The following is a 23,059-nucleotide window of genomic DNA, read 5'->3' on the forward strand; positions in this document are numbered from 1 at the left end:
CACTTCATTATACTTAAATGAAAAATGATCAAGAGTACTTACTTACCTTCAAGTGGTTGTTCACCAGAATTTAAAACACAGGATGCAATTGCAGTCGTTAAATCATCACTTGGATTGTCTAGACATGAAAGAAGAAAGAGATGAGCTTTGAAAATAATTAATTACATATTTAGAAGATTATATTGCCAGATCACCTCAATTTTGAATTAGTGGTTGCTCATTCAAAAAATTCCCAAATTCAGACATTTGGTGCATTTACACCTGAACGAAGGAGCAGGAAACAAAATACTGCTTGAAATAGAACAAAATTACATGAAATTAGTAAATTTAAAGAAGGGAAAAGAGAAACACAGCAGGTCAGTCAGTATCTGTAAAGAGAAAGGATGGGTAAATGTTTCAAGTGTAAGGCCATCGGGAAGGGTCTACGCCCAAACATTAACTTCTCTGTTCTTTTTACAAATACTGACTGACCTGCTCTGTTTTGCAGCGTTTTTTGTTTTTACTTCAAGTTTGAAGATCTGTTGAAACAGTTGAGAAGAATTATATTTAATTTGACCAACATTTGCTCCCTATTTTTAAAATACTTGTATGTAAAGAGAAAGTGCCAATAACGTTATTTGGGGAATTGGTTTGGAGGCATTAATGGGATCAACAGTTGCAAGAGAGTTCAATTAACATGTGTAGATACAGTTAACAACTCTTTCAAACAATAATTCTCTCACTCTGTTGCACTAAGTAATTCAGGGGTCTGGTTTACTATTATAGTGTTTCCCTGACTCAGAAACTTTACCAGGGTCAACAGCACAACAGTCGGGTGGGAGGAAGTCATGTTCCATCACACTTATAATGGCACTGCTGCCAAAGAGAAAAATCTTGTCCATAAAGACACCACAAAAAAGGGGAGAGCAGTGCATGGTGTCACCACAAGAAAAGAGTATGCAACCATAAATAACTGTGAGAAATTTGTCTGTTATGACAATTATGAGCCCAATAACCATCCTCAACTGAGCATCTCATTAGACCCTGTATTACATGCTTTTATGCTGGCAAGCACTAGCTCAGATATATGTTCTTTAGGAGACAGGCATTTAGTGGATTGCAGGATGGATTTGGAGAAGAGGATCAGTTCAAAAGCTCCAACTGCTGCTGAGCCCAGGGGTTCAGAGTCCAAATGCTGCCTACAAATTTAGTTTGATGACTTCGAATCAGAGGACAGTTTGGGGGCGTCTATGGAAGATATGGGACTAGATTGTGTTCATGTGTTCCAATTATTTCAACTGGATGGGTCAGGGAGGATCAGGGGTCACACTTACAAGTTACATAAGGGCAGAACCAGGATGGATGTTAGGCAATACTTTTTTTTCCATAGAATGGTAGACCTGTGGAACAGGTTACCGCCAATTGTGGTGAATGCTTATTTGCTGTCTTCCTTCGAGAGAGCTGTAACCTGTTTCTAGCTGGGGTGCAGATCACCTTGTTCAAGAAGTAGATACCCTGTAATATGAATCAGGGTCAATGTGATCGCCTGGACTAGTTTCGAACTCCTAAAGGGGTCAGCGAGGAATTTTCCAGATTTTATTCCCTAACTGATGAGGGACTTCAGTTATGTGGAGAGACTGGAGAAGCTGGGATTGTTCTCCTTGGAGCAGAGAAGGTTAAGGGGAGATTTAATAGAGGCATTCAAAATTATGAGGGGTTTTGATAGAGTAAGTAAGGATTCTGACCTGAAATGTTAACTCTGTTTCTTTCTCCACAGATGCTGCCTGACTTGCTGAGCTTTTCCAGCATTTTCTGTTTTTATTTCAGATTTCCAGCATCTGCAGTATTTTGCTTTTAAATAAGGATAAACTGTTTCCACTGACAGGAGCGTCAGTAACCAGAGGACATAGATTTAAGATAATTGGCAAAAGAACCAGGAGAGATAAGGAAAATTTTTTTACACACAAGTTGTTATGATCTGGAATGCACTGCCTGTAAGGTTGGTAGAAGCAGATTCAATAGTAACTTTGAAAAGGGAATTGGATATATATTTGAAAGGGAAAAAATTATAGGGCCACGAGGAAAGAGCAGGGGAGTGGGACTAATTGTAAAGCTCTTTCGAAGAGCCAGCATGGGCACGATGGAATGAATGGCCACCTCCTAAGCTGCATGATTCTATGTTTCTTTGCCTGGGATTTTATCTGGTTTTTCACCTCTCCCAGGTTATTACATGGCTTTGGGTGGATGGGGAGTGTCTGTATCCTGGTGCATAGGGCATTCAAACTATATGGGACTGGCTAGATGGACCAATGGGTCTTTTCCTGTTTGCCATTTTCCTATGTTCACACGTGTCCACAATATGTACTGCTGCATGACTACCAGACTGAGCTCCACAGCACCAAGGAGACCATGGCCACCCCTTCTATAGGGAATAACACAAATTAAGAGTGGGAAAACATTTGGATCATATTTGTAGACTGGATTAATGTTTTGGTGTTTCCTTTTTGCTATTACATAATATGCCTAGTTGTGCTTCAGTTTCTTATATTACGTTCAATCTTTACACCATATCCCTTTAGTTAATCTATTGTAATGTTCTGACTGCCTGGCCTTTTCACATACAAACCTAAATACATCGGTTTCTGCCTCACTGCTTTGCTCCTCAGTATTATAACTATTGGATTATTTATCAAATGTTTGTATTGCAACATGCTGTCCACCAGCCTGGTTCAGTTTGATTAGTGTAAGAATTCAAATCTACCACAGACTCTAACTGAATATATATTTACCTATCTTTTTTTCCCAGTTTTTAATATCTATCTGTCCAATCCGTATTCCGTCTGTAATAGGCTCATCCTCCCGAAATGATTCATTCAGTAACTTCCGCAGTAAAGTTGTTTTCCCAGCACTCCTGTAGCCGCAAACAGACAATGTCCTGACATAAAATGGTACTTTTTCTTGCTGGAATACATTTTGAAGCTTTATTTTGATTTCATCCATCATTTCCTCGTTTTGAGTTTCTGCCAATAATAAATAATAACTTGCGTCAGACTGAGTAAACAACAAATAAGAGCCGTTGATGTCACTGAACACTCTGAAGAAGGAAATGCCATACATTGTGTCTGAAGAAGCAATAATTGGACGTGTGACACACATTGGGATATAATCGGGCTAAATTTTCAGATCTCTCACCCGGCTAAAATGGGCTGGTAGTGCATTAGTACATATGACCCTGATTGCCAATTTCCGACTGACCAGGTAGTGCACCGTGCACCCTCTGACCAGTATCAGCTGGCAGATCTGACTGAAGAGGTAAGACATAACTTTTTATTTTTATAGGGCCCGTAGGAGTAGGAGTGCTCCTCCAGGCTCCACAAAACCAGCCTGGGCCACTGCCACCCCGGCTTCCCCCCCCACCCCCACCCCCCAACTCCAGTGATCAAATCCCCCTTCATGGACCTAGCTTCTTCGAGCCTGGATGCCAGTCTGATATTGTCGGCAGGCTGATTCGGGGAGTTCAATCTTCGCCCGCAGCCCGCCGTCCTGATGCTAAAAGGGCCTGGCTCTCAAAATTGACCGGGCTTCTTGCCAAAACTATCCTGCTCCCTCCCTAACGTTGCCAGAGTACCATCTAGAATTAGGATTGCAGGTAGTCAGGCTGCAATGTTAATGCAATTTTTGCTATTGAGTGATGTAATCCTGGGGATTGGAACAGTTTTACGTAAGAACATAAGAAGTAGGAGTAGGCCATACAACCCCTCGAGCATGCTCCGCCATTCAATAAGATCATGACTGATCTTCCACCTCAACTCCACTTACTCACCATATCCCTTGACTCCATCAGTGTCCAAATATCCATCAATCTCAGTACTGAATATACTCAACCACTGAGCATCCACAGCCCTCTGGGATAGAGAATTCCAAAGATTCACAACCCTCTGTGTTTTCGTTTCAGATACCTAGGGTGGAATTTCCTCGGGGAGGGAGGATTCCCCGATCTCCTGCCAGAATTGCGGCGGGAATCCTGGAGAAATGGGGTAATCGGCCAACTACTCTGTTTCTTCGGGGTTTCCACCCATCCCCCGCCGAAATTGCAGCAGATCGGGAAAACCCCTGCAGATATTACTGGCAACAATGGCAGCATCAATTGCTTTCAGGTCAGAGTTACACAACAATGTGTCTCAGTTTCCTGGTAGTAACATCATATTATATCAAAAAAAAGGAGTTTGAAAAGCCAAAATATGTTGCTGGAATGTGCTGTGAGTTAGCACTCCAGTGGATACTCAGTTAAAAAAAACTTGGGCAACAATAATGCATAATTTATTTAATTAAGAAAAACAGTGTGATAACAACTAACAACTATTACTTCTTATAAAGATTTATTCCAGTTTATGAATTTACAATCTCTCCCTAAAGAAAAAGGATTCAAATCGTTCAACAAATATTGTTTCAAGTCAGTTATTATAATAGATGTGCCCATGTACTCTGACATATGGGAAACATAGGGGTTAAATTGGATAAGGCCCGATACCGGGCCTAGGGGTCGCGGTGCGCGATTAACCTGCGCCCAGAGTTACCGATGCAGGCAACACACGAAATTCGTGCTGCAGCCTTATTTCCATGATTTCCACATGCAGCCAATGCCGCCCGCACCGTTGAGCGGCTGCAGCGGAAAAGTTGCTTTAGGAGGCCTACGGTGTGCTCGACAACGTTTCGTGTGGCCGCATGGCTCTCGTTTTATCCATGACCTGCATGTGTGCGTGCGTGCCTGACCGGAATCACGATCCACCTCAAGAGGGGACTGCCCTTGTCACCCAGTGGCCAGCTCTGACTTGCCGAGCCAGTGCAAAGATATTTGGGACATTGGACTGCCGCATAATGAAGGCATCATGACTGCTGCCAGGGTAGCGGGCATTGACCTGCATGATGCGCTGCGTGTGGTCGCACACCAGCTGCACATTGAGGGAGCAGAACCCCTTTCTGTTCATAAAGATGGTCGAGTTGAGATGTGGAGCAGGCATAGCTATATGCATGCAGTCAACAGCACCCTGCACCATGGGGAAGCCTGCAATGCTAGCAAACCCCTGTGCTCACTTGTTTTGCTTCTCTCTGTCAAGAGGGAATGTGATGAACCTGTTGCGCAGCTCGTACACTGCCTCCGTGACCTCCCTTATACAGCAGTGAGATCTTAGGAGGCCACGTTGCGCCTGAAAAACGAGCGCTACATGACCCAATTTCTAGCCCATATTGTTTACACTTGTGAAACCTGCTGACAGCAGTAGTTTCAGAATGATTTCCTCGTTGTTCTATGAACATTCTGATCTAATTTCATTCCTCTTAGGAACTCCCATCTGCACAAGTGAAGAAACCGCAAATATTAACAGAGAAATGTTTAAATTCCAGGATTTCTCAGCACCTTCTATTAGTGTTGAATTTTAATTGATATGAATGCAATGGGGTGGGGGGGGGGTAGAGAATGATACTCACCGGCTGCTGTTTCTGATGAAGTAGCTTCACTTTGGCAGGTGTTTTCAGTGGCACTGTTTGGCATCTCATCATCACTAAACAGTTCATTCTCTCTCGTTTGCTCCACAATGTCTTTAACTAATTTTTCCAGCTTATGCTTTCCAATTATCTCCAGTTTTCTTCCTGTGGTTTTTCCTTGCAGCTCGGCAGCATCAGTTCCATGGTCACCGCTAGGTGACGCATCATTCACTAATAGTCCTGTTTGCTGCACATTGTTAATTAACATTTCCAGGTTTGCTTTTCCAATTTTCTCCAGTTTTTTTCCTGCAGCTTTAAGGACTCTATCCATTTTATTTAACTTGGTCACAGCACAAAACCAAGGCAATCGATTATCTGTTTTATGAAACAGATTGATAAACTAAAGGAAAAATAAATAGAATGATAAGTCAATCAGGTAAGGGAATAACGTATACAATATAAACAATGTTAGTAATAGTGTTTGATTTTCAATATAGTTAGCAATACCAACTAAATACTAAGTAGCTTAGGATGGCTAACTTAATTTACAAGAGGATAGTAATTGATACCTTTGGCTTTGGATATAACCTGTGCAAGTGATATATCTCTATTGTACAGTTAGAGAATCTAAACTGACTGGGGAAACAATAGAAAAAGCAAAAGGCTTTGGGCACATCATCTAGGTTGACATGCCAATGCGGTACTGAGTGATTGCTGCATTGTTGGAGATACCGTCCTTCGGATAAGATGTTTAACCAAACTCTTTCTACTTATTGTAGGGACCAGAGAATATTAATGATCCCATAGCACTATTCAAAGAGGAGCAGGAAGTTCTCCTGGTGTCCTGGCCAACACCTCTACTTCAACCAACATCGTTGAAAACAGGTTAACTGGTCATTCATTTCATTGCTGTTTTGTGGGAATCTGCTGTGCGCAAAGTGGCTGCTGTGTTTGCGCGTAGCAATACTCACAGCACTTCAAAGTAATTAAATATATGCAAATCAGTTTGAGATGCTTCTAATATATAAACCCAAGTTCTGTACAGTTAACGGATTCGGTATTTTTCCCTCTTTGTCATACAACAAAGATTTTTGAAGAAAGGGGTATTGCATTAGGGTGCTGTACACCATTACTGAGGATGGGACAGGACTCCCACTCCTAAATGCTATCCATTGAGTCTCTGCTAGAGGTGTGATGTCAGGTGAAGATAGGAGTGGACTTAGCTTGTTGAATAACAACCACACTGTCCATGTGTGCACATGAATAATAGCCACTAATTCATTTTATTCTTAGCTTTTACTCTGCCTATTGTAGTTGCAGAGATTGGAGCTTTTATTGCAATCAAGGAACCACTCAGCCTACGGGTTTCCCCAGTCCACAACAGCTCTACAAATGTCATCACCAATGATAAACAGAAAGAGGTGTGATCAACATTCATGGACATAACACAATCCAGTGGTATTGCAAACTAACATATATATCAGACCATTACACATCCTAAAGAGGACAGATACTGGGAAAAAGTACAGGCTGTTCCTAGGAGAATCCAGAACCTCCCTTAAAACAAAATTATGGGCCCGTAACTCCACTTCACAGGTACCATATTAAAAAACAACTTCCAGATGTATCTAACTCTGGAGCATCTTTAAAGTAATTTTCACAGTAGTATTTGCTTGTTTTGGTCAATTGTGATTGTAGCTATACAGTAGTCAATCAGTACAATTGCAGAAGTAATAGTCTGAAGAGGATTAGCAAAGCTACAAACTGTAGTACACAACAAAATGGATTGAAAGCTTATTTCAAATGGACCAGGTTTTGTTATTAAGATGCACAAAAACTGCAAGTTACCACTTGTGGATAAGGTAATACACATCATCATCTGAAACATAAAGTGGCAAACTCTAGGTTTGTACCCCATGCTACAATACTCCCCTCCTCCTTTAAGACCCTCCTTAAAACCTACTTCTTTGACCAAGCTTTTAGGGATGGGCAATAAATGCTGGCCTTGTCAGCGATGCCCACATCCCACGAATGAATAAAAAGAAGTCACAGAACCTAATATCTTCTTCTTTGGCTTGGCATCCATTTTTATCTGGTTACGCTTCTGTGAATTGCTTTGGGTCACCTTTTCTACCTTAAAAGCGCTATATAAATGTGGGTTCTTGTTGCTGGAGAAAACACTAAGTTTAATGTGCAGGGAAGAGGAAAATATCCCTTTATGTTGCTGAATTAAACAAAACTTTTAAAATTGTTCAGATAAAAACCAGAATTCTGCATAATCCAACTTTCAACACCTCATCTAAAAAAGGTCCAACATAAAAGACTAGTCTCTAATTAAGGTGTTAGTATAAAATAGTAGCAGATTGTTATAGGCAATAGGGAGTTTCCTGCTTAACAAAATCATCTGCGTCGGTGAATCAAAACATCCTGACCCAAAACAATTCCCTGTGCTGAACCAGAAATAAGTACGCAATAATATTACTCACTAACATTTTTAAGCAGAAAATACAAATTGTGAAATAAACAATATTCCAAATCCCAAGAATCAAAAATAGACCTGTTAGATATGTTAATTGACATGTCCACCAAATAGTGTACGGTTTCATTACAACACATTGGTTAACATATGCCATTAACATTTGTGCATTTCTCTACATCCCTTTCCCATTTTTATTTACCAGTCGACCTGGTCTCATGTATCGAGCACGTTAGGTTCTCCCCATGTCCACTTTGGACTTCCAGGGCACTTTATGAACTTAAGCCATGTTTTTGTTAAGTTGAGAGTGCAGGTGCTCCCAACTGCATTCTCAATACATTCAAATCTTCTGACGGGAACTAGGGTCCCTTCATGTATGTATGCATCTGAACACAGAGCTTCCTTCTAATCAGGGGGGGCAAATTCATAGCCACCCAGAATATATCAATATATATTGTAGCTACCAATCAGGTACAATATTCCCAACCACATAATGGTGCACAGGGGTGCAGAGAGTAAAATTGAAAGCATACATATTTCTTCCAAATGGTACCCAACACCATGCCCATTGGCGCACACAATTCTATGGGGGATTTGAGGGAATCCCTGAGTCCAATGGGCATTGGTTGAGGGTGTGCCTCTGTGTCTATGAGGGTTTTTTTTTAGGAACAGTAGGCCATTTAGCCCCTGCAGCCTATTCTGTCATTTAATTGGATAATTGCTGATCTGTACCTCAACTCCATTCCCCCCGCCTTTGTTCCATATCCCCCCATACCCTTGCCTAACAAAAATCTATGTTCTCAGTCCCGAAAATTTCAACTGAGCTAGCGTCTTTGCTCCTCTGACCACAATTTGAATGTGTTTCTGCATATTTCTGAGAATCATTTCCCCTTTCTCCCTGCGGGATTTTTAGTGATTGTTTTGCCTCTTTATGTCACTTTTAGTTTAGGTGAAGGACAGAGTCCTCAGTGAGTAACTGTCTGTCCGGTGAATGATCCAATTATTTATAGTAATGCTTCCTTGGATTAAATCCTCTTTATACTGTGGGTGTGTGTGTGTCGGGGGGCATCAACTCTAAGAAATAAATACCAGTTTATAAATCTTTAGCACCAAATTTTGCTCCCCTCTCCTAACGTTCACTCCATGGATCACCGTCTCTTCCTTTATTCCTTGTATCTGTGTTTTTTCCCGCTAAGTACAGCGTCTTGAGATATTTTCTACGTTAATAAATGCTGTTCTTATATGTAACTGTTCTTATCTGCCTAAATTGTAGTATATGCGGCTTATTTTTTAAGCAATACGAAACAATTGGCTGCAAACAGCCGACACTTGGAAGAAACAGCAACCGATAATAGTTAACATTTCGATTTAAAAACGATTATAAGCGATACTTACTGAGAGAGAAAAGTCCAACTGCGAAAGTGAAAAGAGAACTCGCAGAAGCCTCTGCGCTCCTCACCCACAGCCAAAGGGTTGCTGAGCTTTTCTAGTCAGGTACAGTTTCACTTTGAAGCAATTTCCCTTTTCTCCTGTCCCTGCCTTTCCGTTTCAGCCAATGGCGTTGGTGCCTTTTGGAAAATCCCCTATGAACTCACACACTGGCATACAGAATCCCAAACAATGTGCAATATCGCAAGTCCCAGCTGGTACTTCCATGGGACTAATCAAAATGCAAAGGTACTCAGAAATTTGCATTCCACATAAAGACTATCTGCCCCTCTTCTCTCTTCCCCGTCTACTGTCTCTCATCCCCTTCCTCTTACCTCTCCTTCCTCTTACCTCCCCTTTTCCTTCTCTTTGCCTTTCCCCTCTGTTCCTCTTGCTTGCTTCCTCCCTCCTTCCCTCCCACCATCTCCCCCCCCCCTCCACTCGACCTCCATTTCCTCCTTTCACCTCTCTCTTTCCCTCCCCTTCCCCTCCCATCTCCTCTCTCCTTCCCTTCCACTCTCTCCTCTTTCACTCCTTCAAATCTCCCCTTCCCCATCCCTTTCCCACAGGGCATACAGACCTGATGTGATACCTGGACTTACCACACATGCTCAAAATGCACAAGCACAACCATTAACAGACAATTTTCCAGTTGACTGATTCAAAAAAACTTCCTATTTCTAATTTTTTGCATCAGATCTAATTAATCCTTATGCCTTGCTTGCTCGTGAACCAAGCCTCTTACTTTTATGTAGTGCTCACAAAGCATTAGGAGGTTGTGAGGTGGATAATTGGGTCTTTTTAGTTGGAACCTTCAAGGTCTGAAATGACACTTGTCTCAGTGAAGCTGTTGTTCTTGAAGGACCTATTTCCAGCTGCATCTCACTTGCCACTTGCAAGGATGGTCTGGCTCTGTTCCAAAGCTCCTTCTTGTACTGGCATCACAGGGGACTGCACGAAGGGAACCACTGCGTCATTACACTGAGAATCAACAACATCTTCAGTTACCACATATGGAAGCCTACTGGTGTTGGTCTCAGTTAGGCTCATGGCCAACAAGAGAACAGACCAAATAGTCCTAATTAATTCTGCTTAGCCATGAACTATGATGCTGTAAAGGATGTCTTTAAGGGATGCAATAGAAGTAGTCATAGCTGCCATTCCAGAGGCCATTATTCTCCTTAAACCTTCCTCTTGGGACCGTGCAGCTGCTGATCTCTCCTGGACTGCCACATGCTCCAGGATCATCTACATTGCCTTGAAAACTTCATTGTGTTGCAGATCTGGGCCATGGATTCCTCCTTTTGGAGGGGGAGCACTGAGAATGAAGATTGACAATGGCTATAAGCTCTGAAAAAAGAGATCTTAGGGCAATTCGCTAATTTTCCTTCATGATCCTGTCCAAATTCAGGCAGGATTGTGTAAGAAATGGCGAGACGATGAGGCAGTGAAGTCTACGATCACCTTACCGCCCCAACCGAGATTTCCCTGATGGGACTGCTGCCCCGGTCTCCTCTTCCTTCATTCCGTTCCCAGTGACTTTCTGTTGCAGGCCCCAGTCTCCACTGAGGCCTTCAGTGAATCTTCGTTTTTGAACTTCAGAATGGCCCTACCCCTTTAAGGTCCATCACTGCATCTTCCTGTGCTGCCTCAGTGTCCTCATTGCGGCTTCACCGGGGTTCAACCTGTCGCCCTGACGGGCTCCCACTGGGTTTGGGCACAGAGAGGTGAGCAGAAGTTCCCCCCTCCCCCCTCACTGGAACTCCACCTTAAAGGGGAGAATACCCCTCGTATATTGTACTGCAGACCATTACTACCATTACAAATCTGATCCTGACAACTTGCCTCCCAATTCTTTATCTCCCACTGTCTCTCCTGTGTGTCGGCCAAGTAATTGCAGAGCTTCTTCCTTGTGAGCAGTCAGTGGTCTCGGTAATCATTCATCCCCCTGTGGCTGTTTGTTCCCGCTGATAGGGGGCAACTTTTTCCTTTGTAAGGAGAGAACAGAATGAAAAAAGCACCTTCCAGGCACTGCATTTAACTTCACCCAGGTGTATCCATTAATCCCCTGCAGATAATGTGTTCAGTGCAGGATAGCAGCAAGCATCTCTTATTTGAGTATTCCACTACCATCCTTGTTCTCAGGTACTAGGAGATTGCACAGTGACACGATAGGAAGTAAGTGTGTGTGTGTGTGCGTGTGTGTGTGCAGGATTTGAGGGGCTTTGTAATATTTCACTGTAACATTCATTGTGTTGTTTAGACAGTGAGGGCATGATGGGTATGGAGATGAGTTATGCATCTAACAGTGTTGCAAGGGAACACATGCCTTCACTTACCTTGGCCAACCTGGTGAGGTCATTAAATCTTTTCCTGCCCTCCATAAAGTCTGGATAATCTTCTTCTGTGGATTCCTTTCCTATATTCCTAGGAGCCTGCCTCTCTGTGTCCTTATCTCAGCCAAAAGGACTTCCACTGAGGCTTCTGAGAACCTATGGTCTCTTGTGATACAGAACCCCCAAATCTGTTCCCACTGCTGCGATTTCTGATCTGTCTCAATCTTCCAGAATTTCAAATATTTTGGGACCTTTAAACAGCTGCAACCTTTTATATGCTGCAGCTGCGCCACATTGCTTTGCCTCCTAGTGGCAGTGAGTCACACAGCAGGAACAGGACTCAAAACCTGCCGTGCACACACAATGAGCCTCCTTTGTATTCACTGGCCCAGAATTTGCTCTGCGCGGTGAACGAACGGCGCCCGCTGCTCATCAGATTTAAACTTACCCACAAACGATCCACGGGCTTTAGTGCGGGAACTTCCTCTAATGGTGAGCTGCAAAAAATGCAGCGTCCTCTCCCGGGAATCTGTGAGCTGTGCAAGCGGGGAAAGGATCGCTCTGTCCCCATAACCAATCAGATTGAAGCATCCTTGACAAGCCGCGCAGACACGGAACAAGGAAGTGAAAGATACAACAGTAAATTCAATGTAAAATCAGTTAGAGAAAGCAAAATAAAGAGAGGGTAAGAAATATTGAATTAAAAGACAGAAATAGAAGAAGCAGAAAGAAAAAGTAAAAAGATAAAATTTAATTTAAAAAAAAATATCCAACAACAATTAAAATTGAAAGGGATGAGACTCCACATTTTTAAAAGTTAATTTTCAGTCCTAGAGAGATTGTTTGGCAATCATTAAGATTTACCACTCCGTTAAACGTTAGTTTAGACCTAAAAAACTGAGCGGACCTTTTCCTGTGTAGATTAGTTTGTTTCCAGCTGGGCAGGAGAGCAACTTCATGCTGGTCCATTCATTCCAACCGTTGAGATCTCCTTCCCGCACAGCTTTCGGTGGAGCAGGGCATCTCGTAGCAACTTCTGGATTTCCGCATTTGACTGCGCATGTGCATCGCCAGAAGTCGCTCTTCCATTTGCCCTTAAACAATGATGAATGTTGTTTGGTTCTCCGTTATTTTTGGAGCAAATTCCGGGCCATTGCATTGAAATCTGCACCTAATTAGTTACTTATCAACACTTAACATGGTTAAGTAAAACTTTTTCCCCCAAAAATAATTTTCTTTAGAAATACAAGTTTTGGGAGTGCTAAAAAAAGGTCTTACATGTTCCACGTGTCAAGAACTACTCTCTTTTCATGGTGCCTTGTTGTACTACAAGGAAACCAATACTCACGGTGAGATATGGAGATAAAGACTATAAGGCTCCCATTTCTCAGAGGTAGTAAAGCCCTTTTACAGGAATATAGGAACAGAAGTAGTCCATTCAGCCCCTCAAGCTTGTTCCGCCATTTAATTTGATCGTGGTTGATCTGTATCTTAACTCCATTTGCCTGCTTTGGTTCTGTAACCCTAATACCCATGCCTAACAAAAATCTATCAATCCCAGTTTTGAAATTTGCAATTGACCACCCACAAGTGTGGATGTTACTACTCTATAAGAAGGTAAAGGTAAGGAAGCAGTGATTAAATTGGAGGCCTACGTATTCTATGCTGGACAGGAAGAAGGAATTGGCATTGAGGGAGCAAGTAAGTAGTTCAGATGATGTGTAGAGACAGTCTAAAAAAGCCAAATTAAAACTCGCTTGATATGGAGGTGGAAATTGACTTATAAGGTAAATTTAACACTCTCACTAGGGAGCTGTACTTGAAGGGAGTATGGCGAGGCATAGGACCATAAGACTGCAGTGTTGATTCTCTGACCTGCACTCTCTTTAACCGTTGGGAAATAGTTCATACACTGGGCATGTGATTTTAACAATAAATGGGGAAGAAGTTCAATGTCAGGAAGCAAAAAGCTCAATTAAATAAGGAACTGAGAACAACTGAAACTTGCTCAGAGTGTCATTCAGTTCAAATATCGGGCAGTGAGCAATCTGCTGATTGAAGATTGCTGAGTTCAATGTCAGGCGGTCTGGAAATGGTAGAAACTCTTAAAGGAAACTAAATTCAAATGTCAGGCATTGAGAAACATGGGAATTCAGGCATAGAGGGTATTTGAATTAATCTGTAAAGGCATGAGAAGCACAGTGTCTTCCTCGTAGAGTGCTGCTGAATTTGAACGACAGTGGAGGTTGGAACTTGGGAAATGGGGTTTAACAGTGTTACTGAACCTGCTCAATCTCTGTGTGTAAATCTGTTACACATTTGATGAATAATGAGTACAATTGTTTAAAAATAAAATCTCTAAATTTGTATGCAGAGCAAACGGATGCAGGTTTGTAACATTGAGAATTGAGCAATAATTACTCTACTGCTGCACATCCTGTTTTTCTTGTTTTTCTAGAGGAATTATTTTGCATGAAATATTTTATTACATGCAGATCAATCATTCATAGAAACTTTCTATGTTCAACATAGATTTAACAGTTTAAATGTTCCTTCATTTCTGTTTTTCAGTTGACACCCATCATCCAGGACTATATTGTAAATATTATTAGTGATATCAGCACTTAACACGTTCATCTTAACATTTCTCTGTCTGCTGTTTTAATGCAGGTTTTAACCTGTTATTTTAGGTGGCTTATTGCCTCTCCTAAAAAAGCAACAGAAAAATTCCATACAGGCATGTTAAGCATGCGTCTGCTGACATTGGCAGCAACAAGCTCTAGGCTATAATGAATCTGGGCAAAATGAACAAAACGTGTGACCTGGTGTACCTGGATAATAAAGAACACAAAAGTATACATAGTCATTGCTATGCAATCAATATTAACAAAACAGCTTTTGTAAATTATTGCTTCAACCTGCTTCACTCCACGAAGCACGTAGCAGGTAATGAATATTGAAAGCGAAGGGGTGCTGGAGAGCTCCCTCTGGTGGTCTGGCCTGTAACCTGCAGTATGCCTATTACTATCTGCAGTGGGGGGTTTTTCAGCAGTGTAAAGCAATTCTGTGTACATGAAATTGCCCTCTCTTTCAAATTTAGGGCTCAATTTTAAACTTAAATTGTGGTTGCGTTTGGGGCGGTGGGGGGGGGGGGGCTGTGAAAATTGCAAAAATGCAGAGTGGATTCGGAAGCTGGCTCCAACCTGCCGACTTCCGAGTTTCCCAATGACGCACCTGTGTGTCACACGTACCTTCACCACCACCGCCCCCCGCTGCCAACCCACCACCATTTCAAAATTGAGCCATAGTAGCTAAGATAAAGCCAAAGATACAACAATTAGTGGTAGTATTCAGTGTTTGTTGTTCTTATTTTGCATCAAATCTTAACAGTGTGGATAGAGGAGCAGATGTGTTTGAACTGTACTGATTATTTATTCCACTTATTAAGATATTGTAATTATTACAATTTTCTAGCATTGTGTCCAAACAGCAAGGGTGAAAACTTAGAATGTTCTTTGTTGTGTTTATGTTGATTGGTTGAGATACATTTACTTAAATAATAATGCATTAGATATGATATAATTGTTCTGATGTAAGAGATCTCAGGAATGCAGAGTCTCTAATTGCAGTGTATCAACTACTACGCCATCAGAAATAAGCTTGTAGGGCAGAGCCCTGATGGTATCGATTGTATATGGCCTATGGAAGGAGGAGACTTGTTAGCTTTGAGCTTAATAACCCAAAGATGTTTTATAAATATATTAAAAGCAAGAGGATAACGAAGGAAAGAGTAAGGCCTATTAGAGACCAAAAAGGTTACCTATGTATGGAGGTGGACGATGTGGGTATGGATCTTAATGAATACTTTGTGTCTGTCTTCACAAAAGAGGGGGATGATGCAGACATTGTAATTAAAGAAGTGTGAAATATTGGCTGGGATAAACATGGTGAGAGAGGAAATATCAAAAGGTTTAGCATCTTTGAAAGTACATCGATCACCAGGCCTGGATGAAATATATTCCAGGCTGTTAAAAGAAGCAAGGGAGGAAATAGCGGAGGCTCTTACCACCATTTTCCAATTCTCCCTGGTTACAGGCATGGTGCTGGAGGATTGAAGGACTGCTAACGTACCGTTGTTTAAAAAGGGAGACAGGGATAGACCAAGTAATTACAGGCCAGTCAGTCTAACCTCGGTGGTGGGCAAGTTATTGGAATCAATTCTGAGGGACAGGATAAACCGTCACTTAGAAAGGCACAGATTAATCAAGGACAGTCAGCATGGATTTGTTAAGGGAAGGTCGTGTCCGACTGACCTGATTTAATTTTTTGAGGTGGTAACAAAGAGGGTCGATGAGGGTAGTGCGTTTGATGTAGTCTACATGGATTTTAGCAGAGCTTTTGACAAGGTCCCACAAGGCAAACTGGCCAAAAAAATACAAGCCCATGGGATCTAAGGGAAAGTGGCAAGTTGGATCCAGAATTGGCTCAGAGGCAGGAAGCAAAGGGTAATGGTCGACGGGTGTTTTTGTGACCAGAAGGCTGTTTCCAGTGGGATTCCGCAGGGCTCAGTACTAGGTCCCTTGCTTTTTGTGGCATATATCGATGATTTGGACTTAAATGTAGGGGGCATGATTAAGAAGTTTGCAGATGACACAAAAATTGGCTGTGTGGTTGATAGTGAGGAGGAAAGCTGTAGACTGCAGGAAGATATCAATGGACTGGTCAGGTGGGCAGAAAAGTGGCAAATGGAATTCAATCCGGAGAAGTGTGAGGTAATGCATTTGGGAAGGTCAAACAAGGCAAGGGAGTACACAATAAATGGGAGGATATTGAGAGGTGTAGAAGAACAAGGGGACCTTGGAGTGCATGTCCACAGATCCCTGAAGATAGTGGGAAATGTAGATAAGGTGGCAAAGAAGGCATCACGGAATACTTTCCTTTATTAGTTGAGGCATAGAATATAAGAGCAGGGAGGTTATGCTTGAACTGTATAAAACACTGGTTAGGCCACAGCTTGAGTACTGCGTACAGTTCTGGTCACCACAATACAGGAAGAATGTAATTGCACTAGAGAGGGTACAGAGGAGATTTATGAGGACTGGAGATTGCCAGGACTGGAGAATTTTAGCTATGAGGAAAGATTGGATAGGCTGAGGTTGTTTTCTTTGGAACAGAGGAGGCTGAGGGGAGATTTAATTAAGGTGTATAAAATTATGAGGGGACTAGATAGAGTGGATAGGAAGGACCTATTTCCCTTAGCAGAGAGGTCAATAACCTGGAGGCATAGATTTGAAATGATTGGTAGAAGGATTACAGGGGAGTTAAAGAAAAATGATTTCACCCAAAGAGTGGTGGAGGCAGAAACCCTCATCACATTTAAAAAGTACCTGGATATGCAGTTGAAGTGCCATAACCTACAAGGCTACGGACCAAGTGCTTGAAAGTGGGATTAGGCTGGGTGGCTCATTTTGGGCCGTGTGGACACAATGGGCCGAATGGCCTCCTTCTGTGCCGTAAATTTTGTAAGATTCTATGAATATTGACCAGTCACATTTCATAAGTGGCTCGTCCATAGTCGCAGTAGTTCATGAAAATCTCTTCTCTACTGTGTATATGATCAGCAGGGTGTCTAGAACAGGTTATCTTGTTGAAGTGATTGAAATATTGGTTAGGGGAAAATGGGTAGATGCAAATACAGGATCACCAATGGGAGATGTATCAGTATCATTGGGTTAGAGCACTTTCCATTAGTTTAGAGGCCATGTGCTCAGCTTCCAAGTGGACCCTCACTACTGCAGAATTGACCTGCAAAATTGATAGAAATCTGTCTCCTCTTTTGGTGTATGGAAAGAGTATACAGTAGTAGTGTAGTCGTTATGGTGTTTAACTAGCAAACCAGAGGTTGTGAGTTCATAATACCGGTATGGCAAGCTGTAAAAATCAATTTAATAAATCCTGACAACCAACAAAACAAAAAAATGGTAACCCTCCCTCTTACATTGACATTTTTTTGGTTCCTTTTCATTTTGTATCTGGCTAGGTCTCTAATTTCCTACATATAAGAGGGGTAAATCTCTTACCTACCCTCTCCGGAGATGGTGCATGCAGGGGTTACGAGTGTAACCCCTGATGCCTCCTCTATTGATTTGTAATATATCATCAGATTATAATCTTCATACATGATATCCTCTGCCTCATCAAAACAACAACAAAAATCACAAGAACTGACATATTATAATTATAGTTACAATACTTAATATTCCAAAACATGTCTGCATTATTACAGGGAATGTTTGATCATGCAGTACTGTTTTTGGCCAGCATGTGGCACTGATGTTCTTTAGAAATATTTCTTGGCCCACAATACACTAAAATATCTGAAATATATCATTAAACTTTTTTTTATGATAGGCCAATTATAAGATATTTCTAAGCGAAAAGATAACGTTCCAGTGGCAAAGCAGATTCATCCCAAACAAGTCATTTCAATTGACCAGCAACCTGGTCTGTGTGATTGCAGTAAACATCATTTGGAGATATCCTCAAATGAATTTCAGATATATGTAGAAATGATTGAAATAAATCTATGGATAATTGTAATTCAACAGCAGCATAATTCTTTATCTGAAATGTGACATCTACAAGTTATAAAATATTTCATGTTATTTGTGACTTCTCCAAATGACAATTCATTTTGTCATACTAATTAACATGGGGCTTCCTCCACTTAGCTGGATTGAGAATGCTGCAGCCTGCATTCTTTCTTTACAAAATCCTGCACTCCCATCACCTCTGCCCTCCCCAAACTCCACTGGCTCCCTCTGCCCCAGTGAATTGACCCTCAAAATCCCCAGGTTTGCTTTCAAATCCCACCATGGCTTCACTCCACCCTACCCCAGTGATGTATCACCTCCAGCCCTCTGTCACTGCATGATGTGTTCCTCCATCACTACTCTACTCCTTGTTCCCCAGACCCTCCACTCTACTATCAGTGCCCACTGTTTCAGCCACAATGCTCCTACCCTTTGGAACTCCCTCCCTAAATCACTCCACCTTGTCACCTTTCCCCCTGGTTTCAAAAGCCTTCTCAAATTACCCACTCTTTGGCCGTGTTTCCCTGAACGCCCCCCCCCTCCCCCATCACCGCTGTCAATTTTCTATTTCCTTTATTATTTCCTGCTCAGTACTTACATTTCTTCTATTCTGTAAACTGCTCAGAGACGTTTTTCTTACATAAGGAGCACTATAGAAATGCAAGTTGTTCTTTAAGCTACTTTTCAGAATACTGCAGTCTGCCAGGTATGAAGGTGCACAGTATCTAACTCAACTCAAATTCTCAGCTAAACCTAATGTCAAATTTGATTTAAAACAACCCTCACTGATCTCATTGAAACATATAAGATTATCAGGGGGCTTGACAGGGTAGATGCTCAGAGATTGTTTCCCCTGGCTAGAGAGTCTCGAACTAGGGGGCATAGTTGCAGGATAAGGTGTCGGCCATTTAAGACAGAGATGAGGAGGAATTTCTTCACTCAGAGGGTTGTGAATCTTTGGAATTCTCTATCCCAGAGGGCTGTGGGTGCTCAGTCATTGAATATATTCAAGACTGAGATGGATAGATTTTTGGACTCTAGGGGAATCAAGGGATATGGGGATCAGGCGGGAAAGCAGAGTTGAGGTCGAAGATCAGCCATGATCTGATTGAAAGGCGGAGCAAGCTCGAGGGGCCGTATGGCCTACTCCTGCTCCTATTTCTTATGTTCTCACCATATCTCATAAACTTAACTAAAATTGCACAGTGAAATCCAATATACTCAAATCTAATAAATCCAAAACACAGTTCATCATAACATTCAAAAATTCTGATTACTCTCGACAAACTGTTTCCAGTCTTAGTTATTTAGTTTCTATGTACTCTGATTATGTAACTTCCAATAAATGGAAGGAATTATAACTATGGATTGCTGTCTGAAGAGTTTTAATTTCAAATAAGTGCCCCTATTATGGCTCTATAAGGAAGTATCAACAATGTTGGAGTAGATACAGGACTGTGAATATCCAGATACCCTTTTCAGTAAAACTGTTCCTTCTTATCTTGTGAAAAGACTACACTTTTCCTTTCTGTCATGCAATGTAAACCATTTGGTAATTGCAGAGCTCATAATGGTTGTGGTAGCTGGCAATGGTTACAAACTCAACTGACAAAGCTGAGCAACATGGTTATATATATGATTACAGTTTGGGAGTGCCTACAGGCTGTAATGCAATTTTAGGGAGACAATAAATGTATAAACTGCCCAACTTTTTCCCTCGAAGTTTATGGTTCTGTCAGCATCTCTTGCTTATGTTACAACTTAGTCTCAATTATCAGAAGAATTGTTTCATTGCTGACTCTCACAGAAGCACTTGGTCCGTAGCCTTGTAGGTTATGGCACTTCAAGTGCATAGCCAGGTATTTTTAAAATATGATGTATTTGTTCCAATGTTATGTCTTAAATCATGTCCTTTAGAAGTCTGAGGGAATCACATAAAAGCTGAATATTGGATTTCAGAGGTGAAATTATATTGTTCTGCCACTCATTCCTCCACAAGCAAAAGGAACTTTACATCTCATCTAGCTGGACTGGATTCAAACTTAAGTCATAGACATGAAAGAGTAATGATAATCAAGTCTCACTTGCACAACAAACCACCTGGTCCCATCATTAATTTGAGCTTTGAGCAAGATTTAGCTTGTGAAATGGATCTATGCTTCACACAATGGCTGTGTTCCAGCAAAAACAATAACTCGCATTTATATAGCACCTTTAACACAAAAAAAGTCTCAAAGCACCTTATAGAGGTATGAGGAAAATGGATGCTGAGCCAAAGAAGGGGAGGTTAGAGAGATGACCAAAAGCTTGGTTAAAGAGATGCATTTTAAGGAAAATCTTAAAAGGAAGAGAGGGAGATAGAGGGGCTTGCAGAGAGAAAGGCCACGTGGGCTTAACAGTGGTGTAAATGCTACAGTTAAAGGGTTCAGGTAAAGAACATTTATACATCTCAACAAAAAGCGAACTATTTCTCAAACAGGCATACTTCAACAGTTATTGTATTACAAAATAAAAATCATTCAATATATTCTGATTTGTTTATTTGCCTTGATTACAGTGTTTTTCAATTATGTCCAAATTTGTCCAAAATGATCTTTTCTTTCCAGATAAATTGATCTTCCAATGATGGTGCCCCATACTCAGATGTGCTACTTAATTTCATTTCAGGAATCATTCTAAAGCTTGGAGAACTGAACGAGGTTCCTGTTGATCTCGGAGACATTTCTGCAACCTACATTGGAGACAGGACATCGGTGATACTAGATAAAACCCAGTTGCATTAAATTGTTGACACCACACAGTATGCAATTATAAAGAAATAAGTTTACTTTCCGTAAGAGCCATGTGTCATCACACAGCCTCTGGATGAAGTAAGAGCAGAATTTTCTGAGTGAAAAAGGTTGCCACAAGTCACACCATTGCTGACTCACAACTGCTGTCAGGAAGTGCATTTTAAAAACGACAGTTGTCTAAAGCCATGTTTTTGCAAATCATTTCAAATTTTGTGCATTAAAGTTATATTATCATTGGTAATCTTGCAAGACATTTTACCAGGCTATACATGAAGGATTGCACATATGGGCATAATATACAAGAGGGTACACTGCATTAAGTATACTCACTTCTTCACTTTTGGGGACAACAGAATACCTTCATTTTTAGCAGCATGGAATCAAGGGTATACTTGTGTGTACCCATATTTTATTTTTTTCTGGCTAAGGTATGAGTGAAGATTAAACATTACATATCCTCCACGTACTTATACAAATTAGTTGGGTTTTCTGCTTTGTGCTTGCCAGCACGCAACTTTCCCCGCAGCCATTATAATGGACAGGAAAATTATGGGCTGGCAAGTGCAAAGCTGAAAACCCCAGCCACTATGCTTAATCCTTATTCATAGCTGATCCCCATTAATGCTATACTGCAGAGCCAATAATACGATGGAGACTTTGTGAAAGCAAATTTTCAGAATTCAGCAAATTTTCAGCAATACAGCGTCACCAAAAAACTGCTGGAAACAAGAAAATGTTGTGCATTAGTTTTTCCCTCATACCTTCCAAAATAGAACATTTCTACCATTGGAAAGTGGCTCTGTTGAAAACTGATACAACTCGCTCCCAGCAGTTATCAAAATGAAAATACAACGTTTAGGGCCAGAAATTGCTCCCGAAATAACAGAGGAGCTCAACAGCCCTCCCTGTTTTTAATGGTGAATTGAAGGAGGAAGTTTCCATGTTTGCACATGCACACTAAAACGTGGAAATCGGGAACTTGCTCCTATTGGTTTGCCAGCGATTTGATATTCGAATTAAAGGGCCATCGCACGCTGCAATCAGAGAAATCATTGAAAAATCGCAAACTTGCTCATCTGCCCAGCTGGAAAGTAACTAATTACGCCACCAAACAAGTACACTTAGAAATACCAGCTCTAAACTAAGTTTTAAAGGCGCAGTTAGTCTTAATGACTGCTAAACAATTAATAATTAAATTTTAAAAATGTGGAGTCTCATATTACTCCTTATTTTAATAGTTTTTAGTCATTAAAAAAAAAAATATATATCTTTTTCTTATTCCTCCCTTCTGTCTCTTTAATTTAATTCAATTATTTCTTTGGCTTTTTATTTTAAAAAATTACATTTTTTTATTTACAATGACATCCAGGATACTAACTTTAAATGAATGGGAGGAGGAGGCTCCGTGAACATCCCCATCCTTAATGATGGCAGAGTCCAGCAAGTGAGTGCAAAAGACAAGGCTGAAGCATTTGCAACCACCTTCAGCCAGAAGTGCTGAGTGGATGATCCGTCTCGGCCTCCTCCCAGTATCCCCACCATCACAGAAGCCAGTCTTCAGCCAATTCGATACATTCCACATGATATCAAGAAATGGCTGAGTGCACTGGATACAGCAAAGGCTATGGGCCCCGACAACATCCTGGCTGTAGTACTGAAGACTTGTGCTCCAGAACTAGTCGCGTCTCTTGCCAAACTGTTCCAGAACAGCTACAACACTGGCATCTACCCGACAAGGTAGAAAATTGCCCAGGTATGTCCAGTTAACAAAAAGCAGGACAAATCCAATCTGGCCAATTACTGCCCCATCAGACAACTCTCAATCATCAGTAAAGTGATGGAAGGTGTCATTGACAGTGCCATCAAACTGCACTTACTCACCAATAACCTGCTCACCGATGCTCAGTTTGGGTTCTGCCAGGGCCACTCAGCTCCAGACCTCATTACAGCCTTGGTCCAAACATAGGCAAA

General features: G+C 41.3%; 2 protein-coding genes and 1 long non-coding RNA gene across 5 annotated transcripts in view; 1 reads left to right on the forward strand and 2 right to left on the reverse strand.

Moving 5' to 3' along the window:
• LOC137327300 (uncharacterized) overlaps positions 1-9,417 on the reverse strand; it is a 35,612-nt gene extending 26,195 nt beyond the window's left edge. The window contains exons 1-4 of the mRNA XM_067992966.1: positions 9,335-9,417; positions 5,467-5,863; positions 2,769-2,999; positions 47-118 (exon numbers count right to left, since the gene is read on the reverse strand). Of these exons, the coding sequence (XP_067849067.1) occupies positions 47-118; positions 2,769-2,999; positions 5,467-5,794 (631 nt within the window). The 5' untranslated portion in view covers positions 5,795-5,863; positions 9,335-9,417. The remainder of the gene's footprint in view (positions 1-46; positions 119-2,768; positions 3,000-5,466; positions 5,864-9,334) is intronic.
• Positions 4,072-22,204, forward strand: LOC137327302 (uncharacterized). The gene is made up of 3 exons (XR_010964419.1): positions 4,072-4,136; positions 6,243-6,348; positions 20,964-22,204. It is a non-coding gene; the product is annotated as an uncharacterized lncRNA (long non-coding RNA).
• Positions 20,894-23,059, reverse strand: part of hao2 (hydroxyacid oxidase 2 (long chain)) — an 82,054-nt gene continuing 79,888 nt past the window's right edge. For all 3 annotated transcript variants that reach the window (XM_067992968.1, XM_067992969.1, XM_067992967.1), the window contains exon 8: positions 20,894-21,027. In XM_067992968.1, the coding sequence (XP_067849069.1) occupies positions 20,972-21,027 (56 nt within the window). In that variant the 3' untranslated portion in view covers positions 20,894-20,971. The remainder of the gene's footprint in view (positions 21,028-23,059) is intronic.

This window comes from Heptranchias perlo, chromosome 11 (genome assembly GCF_035084215.1).
Source record: "Heptranchias perlo isolate sHepPer1 chromosome 11, sHepPer1.hap1, whole genome shotgun sequence".
Taxonomy (NCBI): domain Eukaryota; kingdom Metazoa; phylum Chordata; class Chondrichthyes; order Hexanchiformes; family Hexanchidae; genus Heptranchias; species Heptranchias perlo.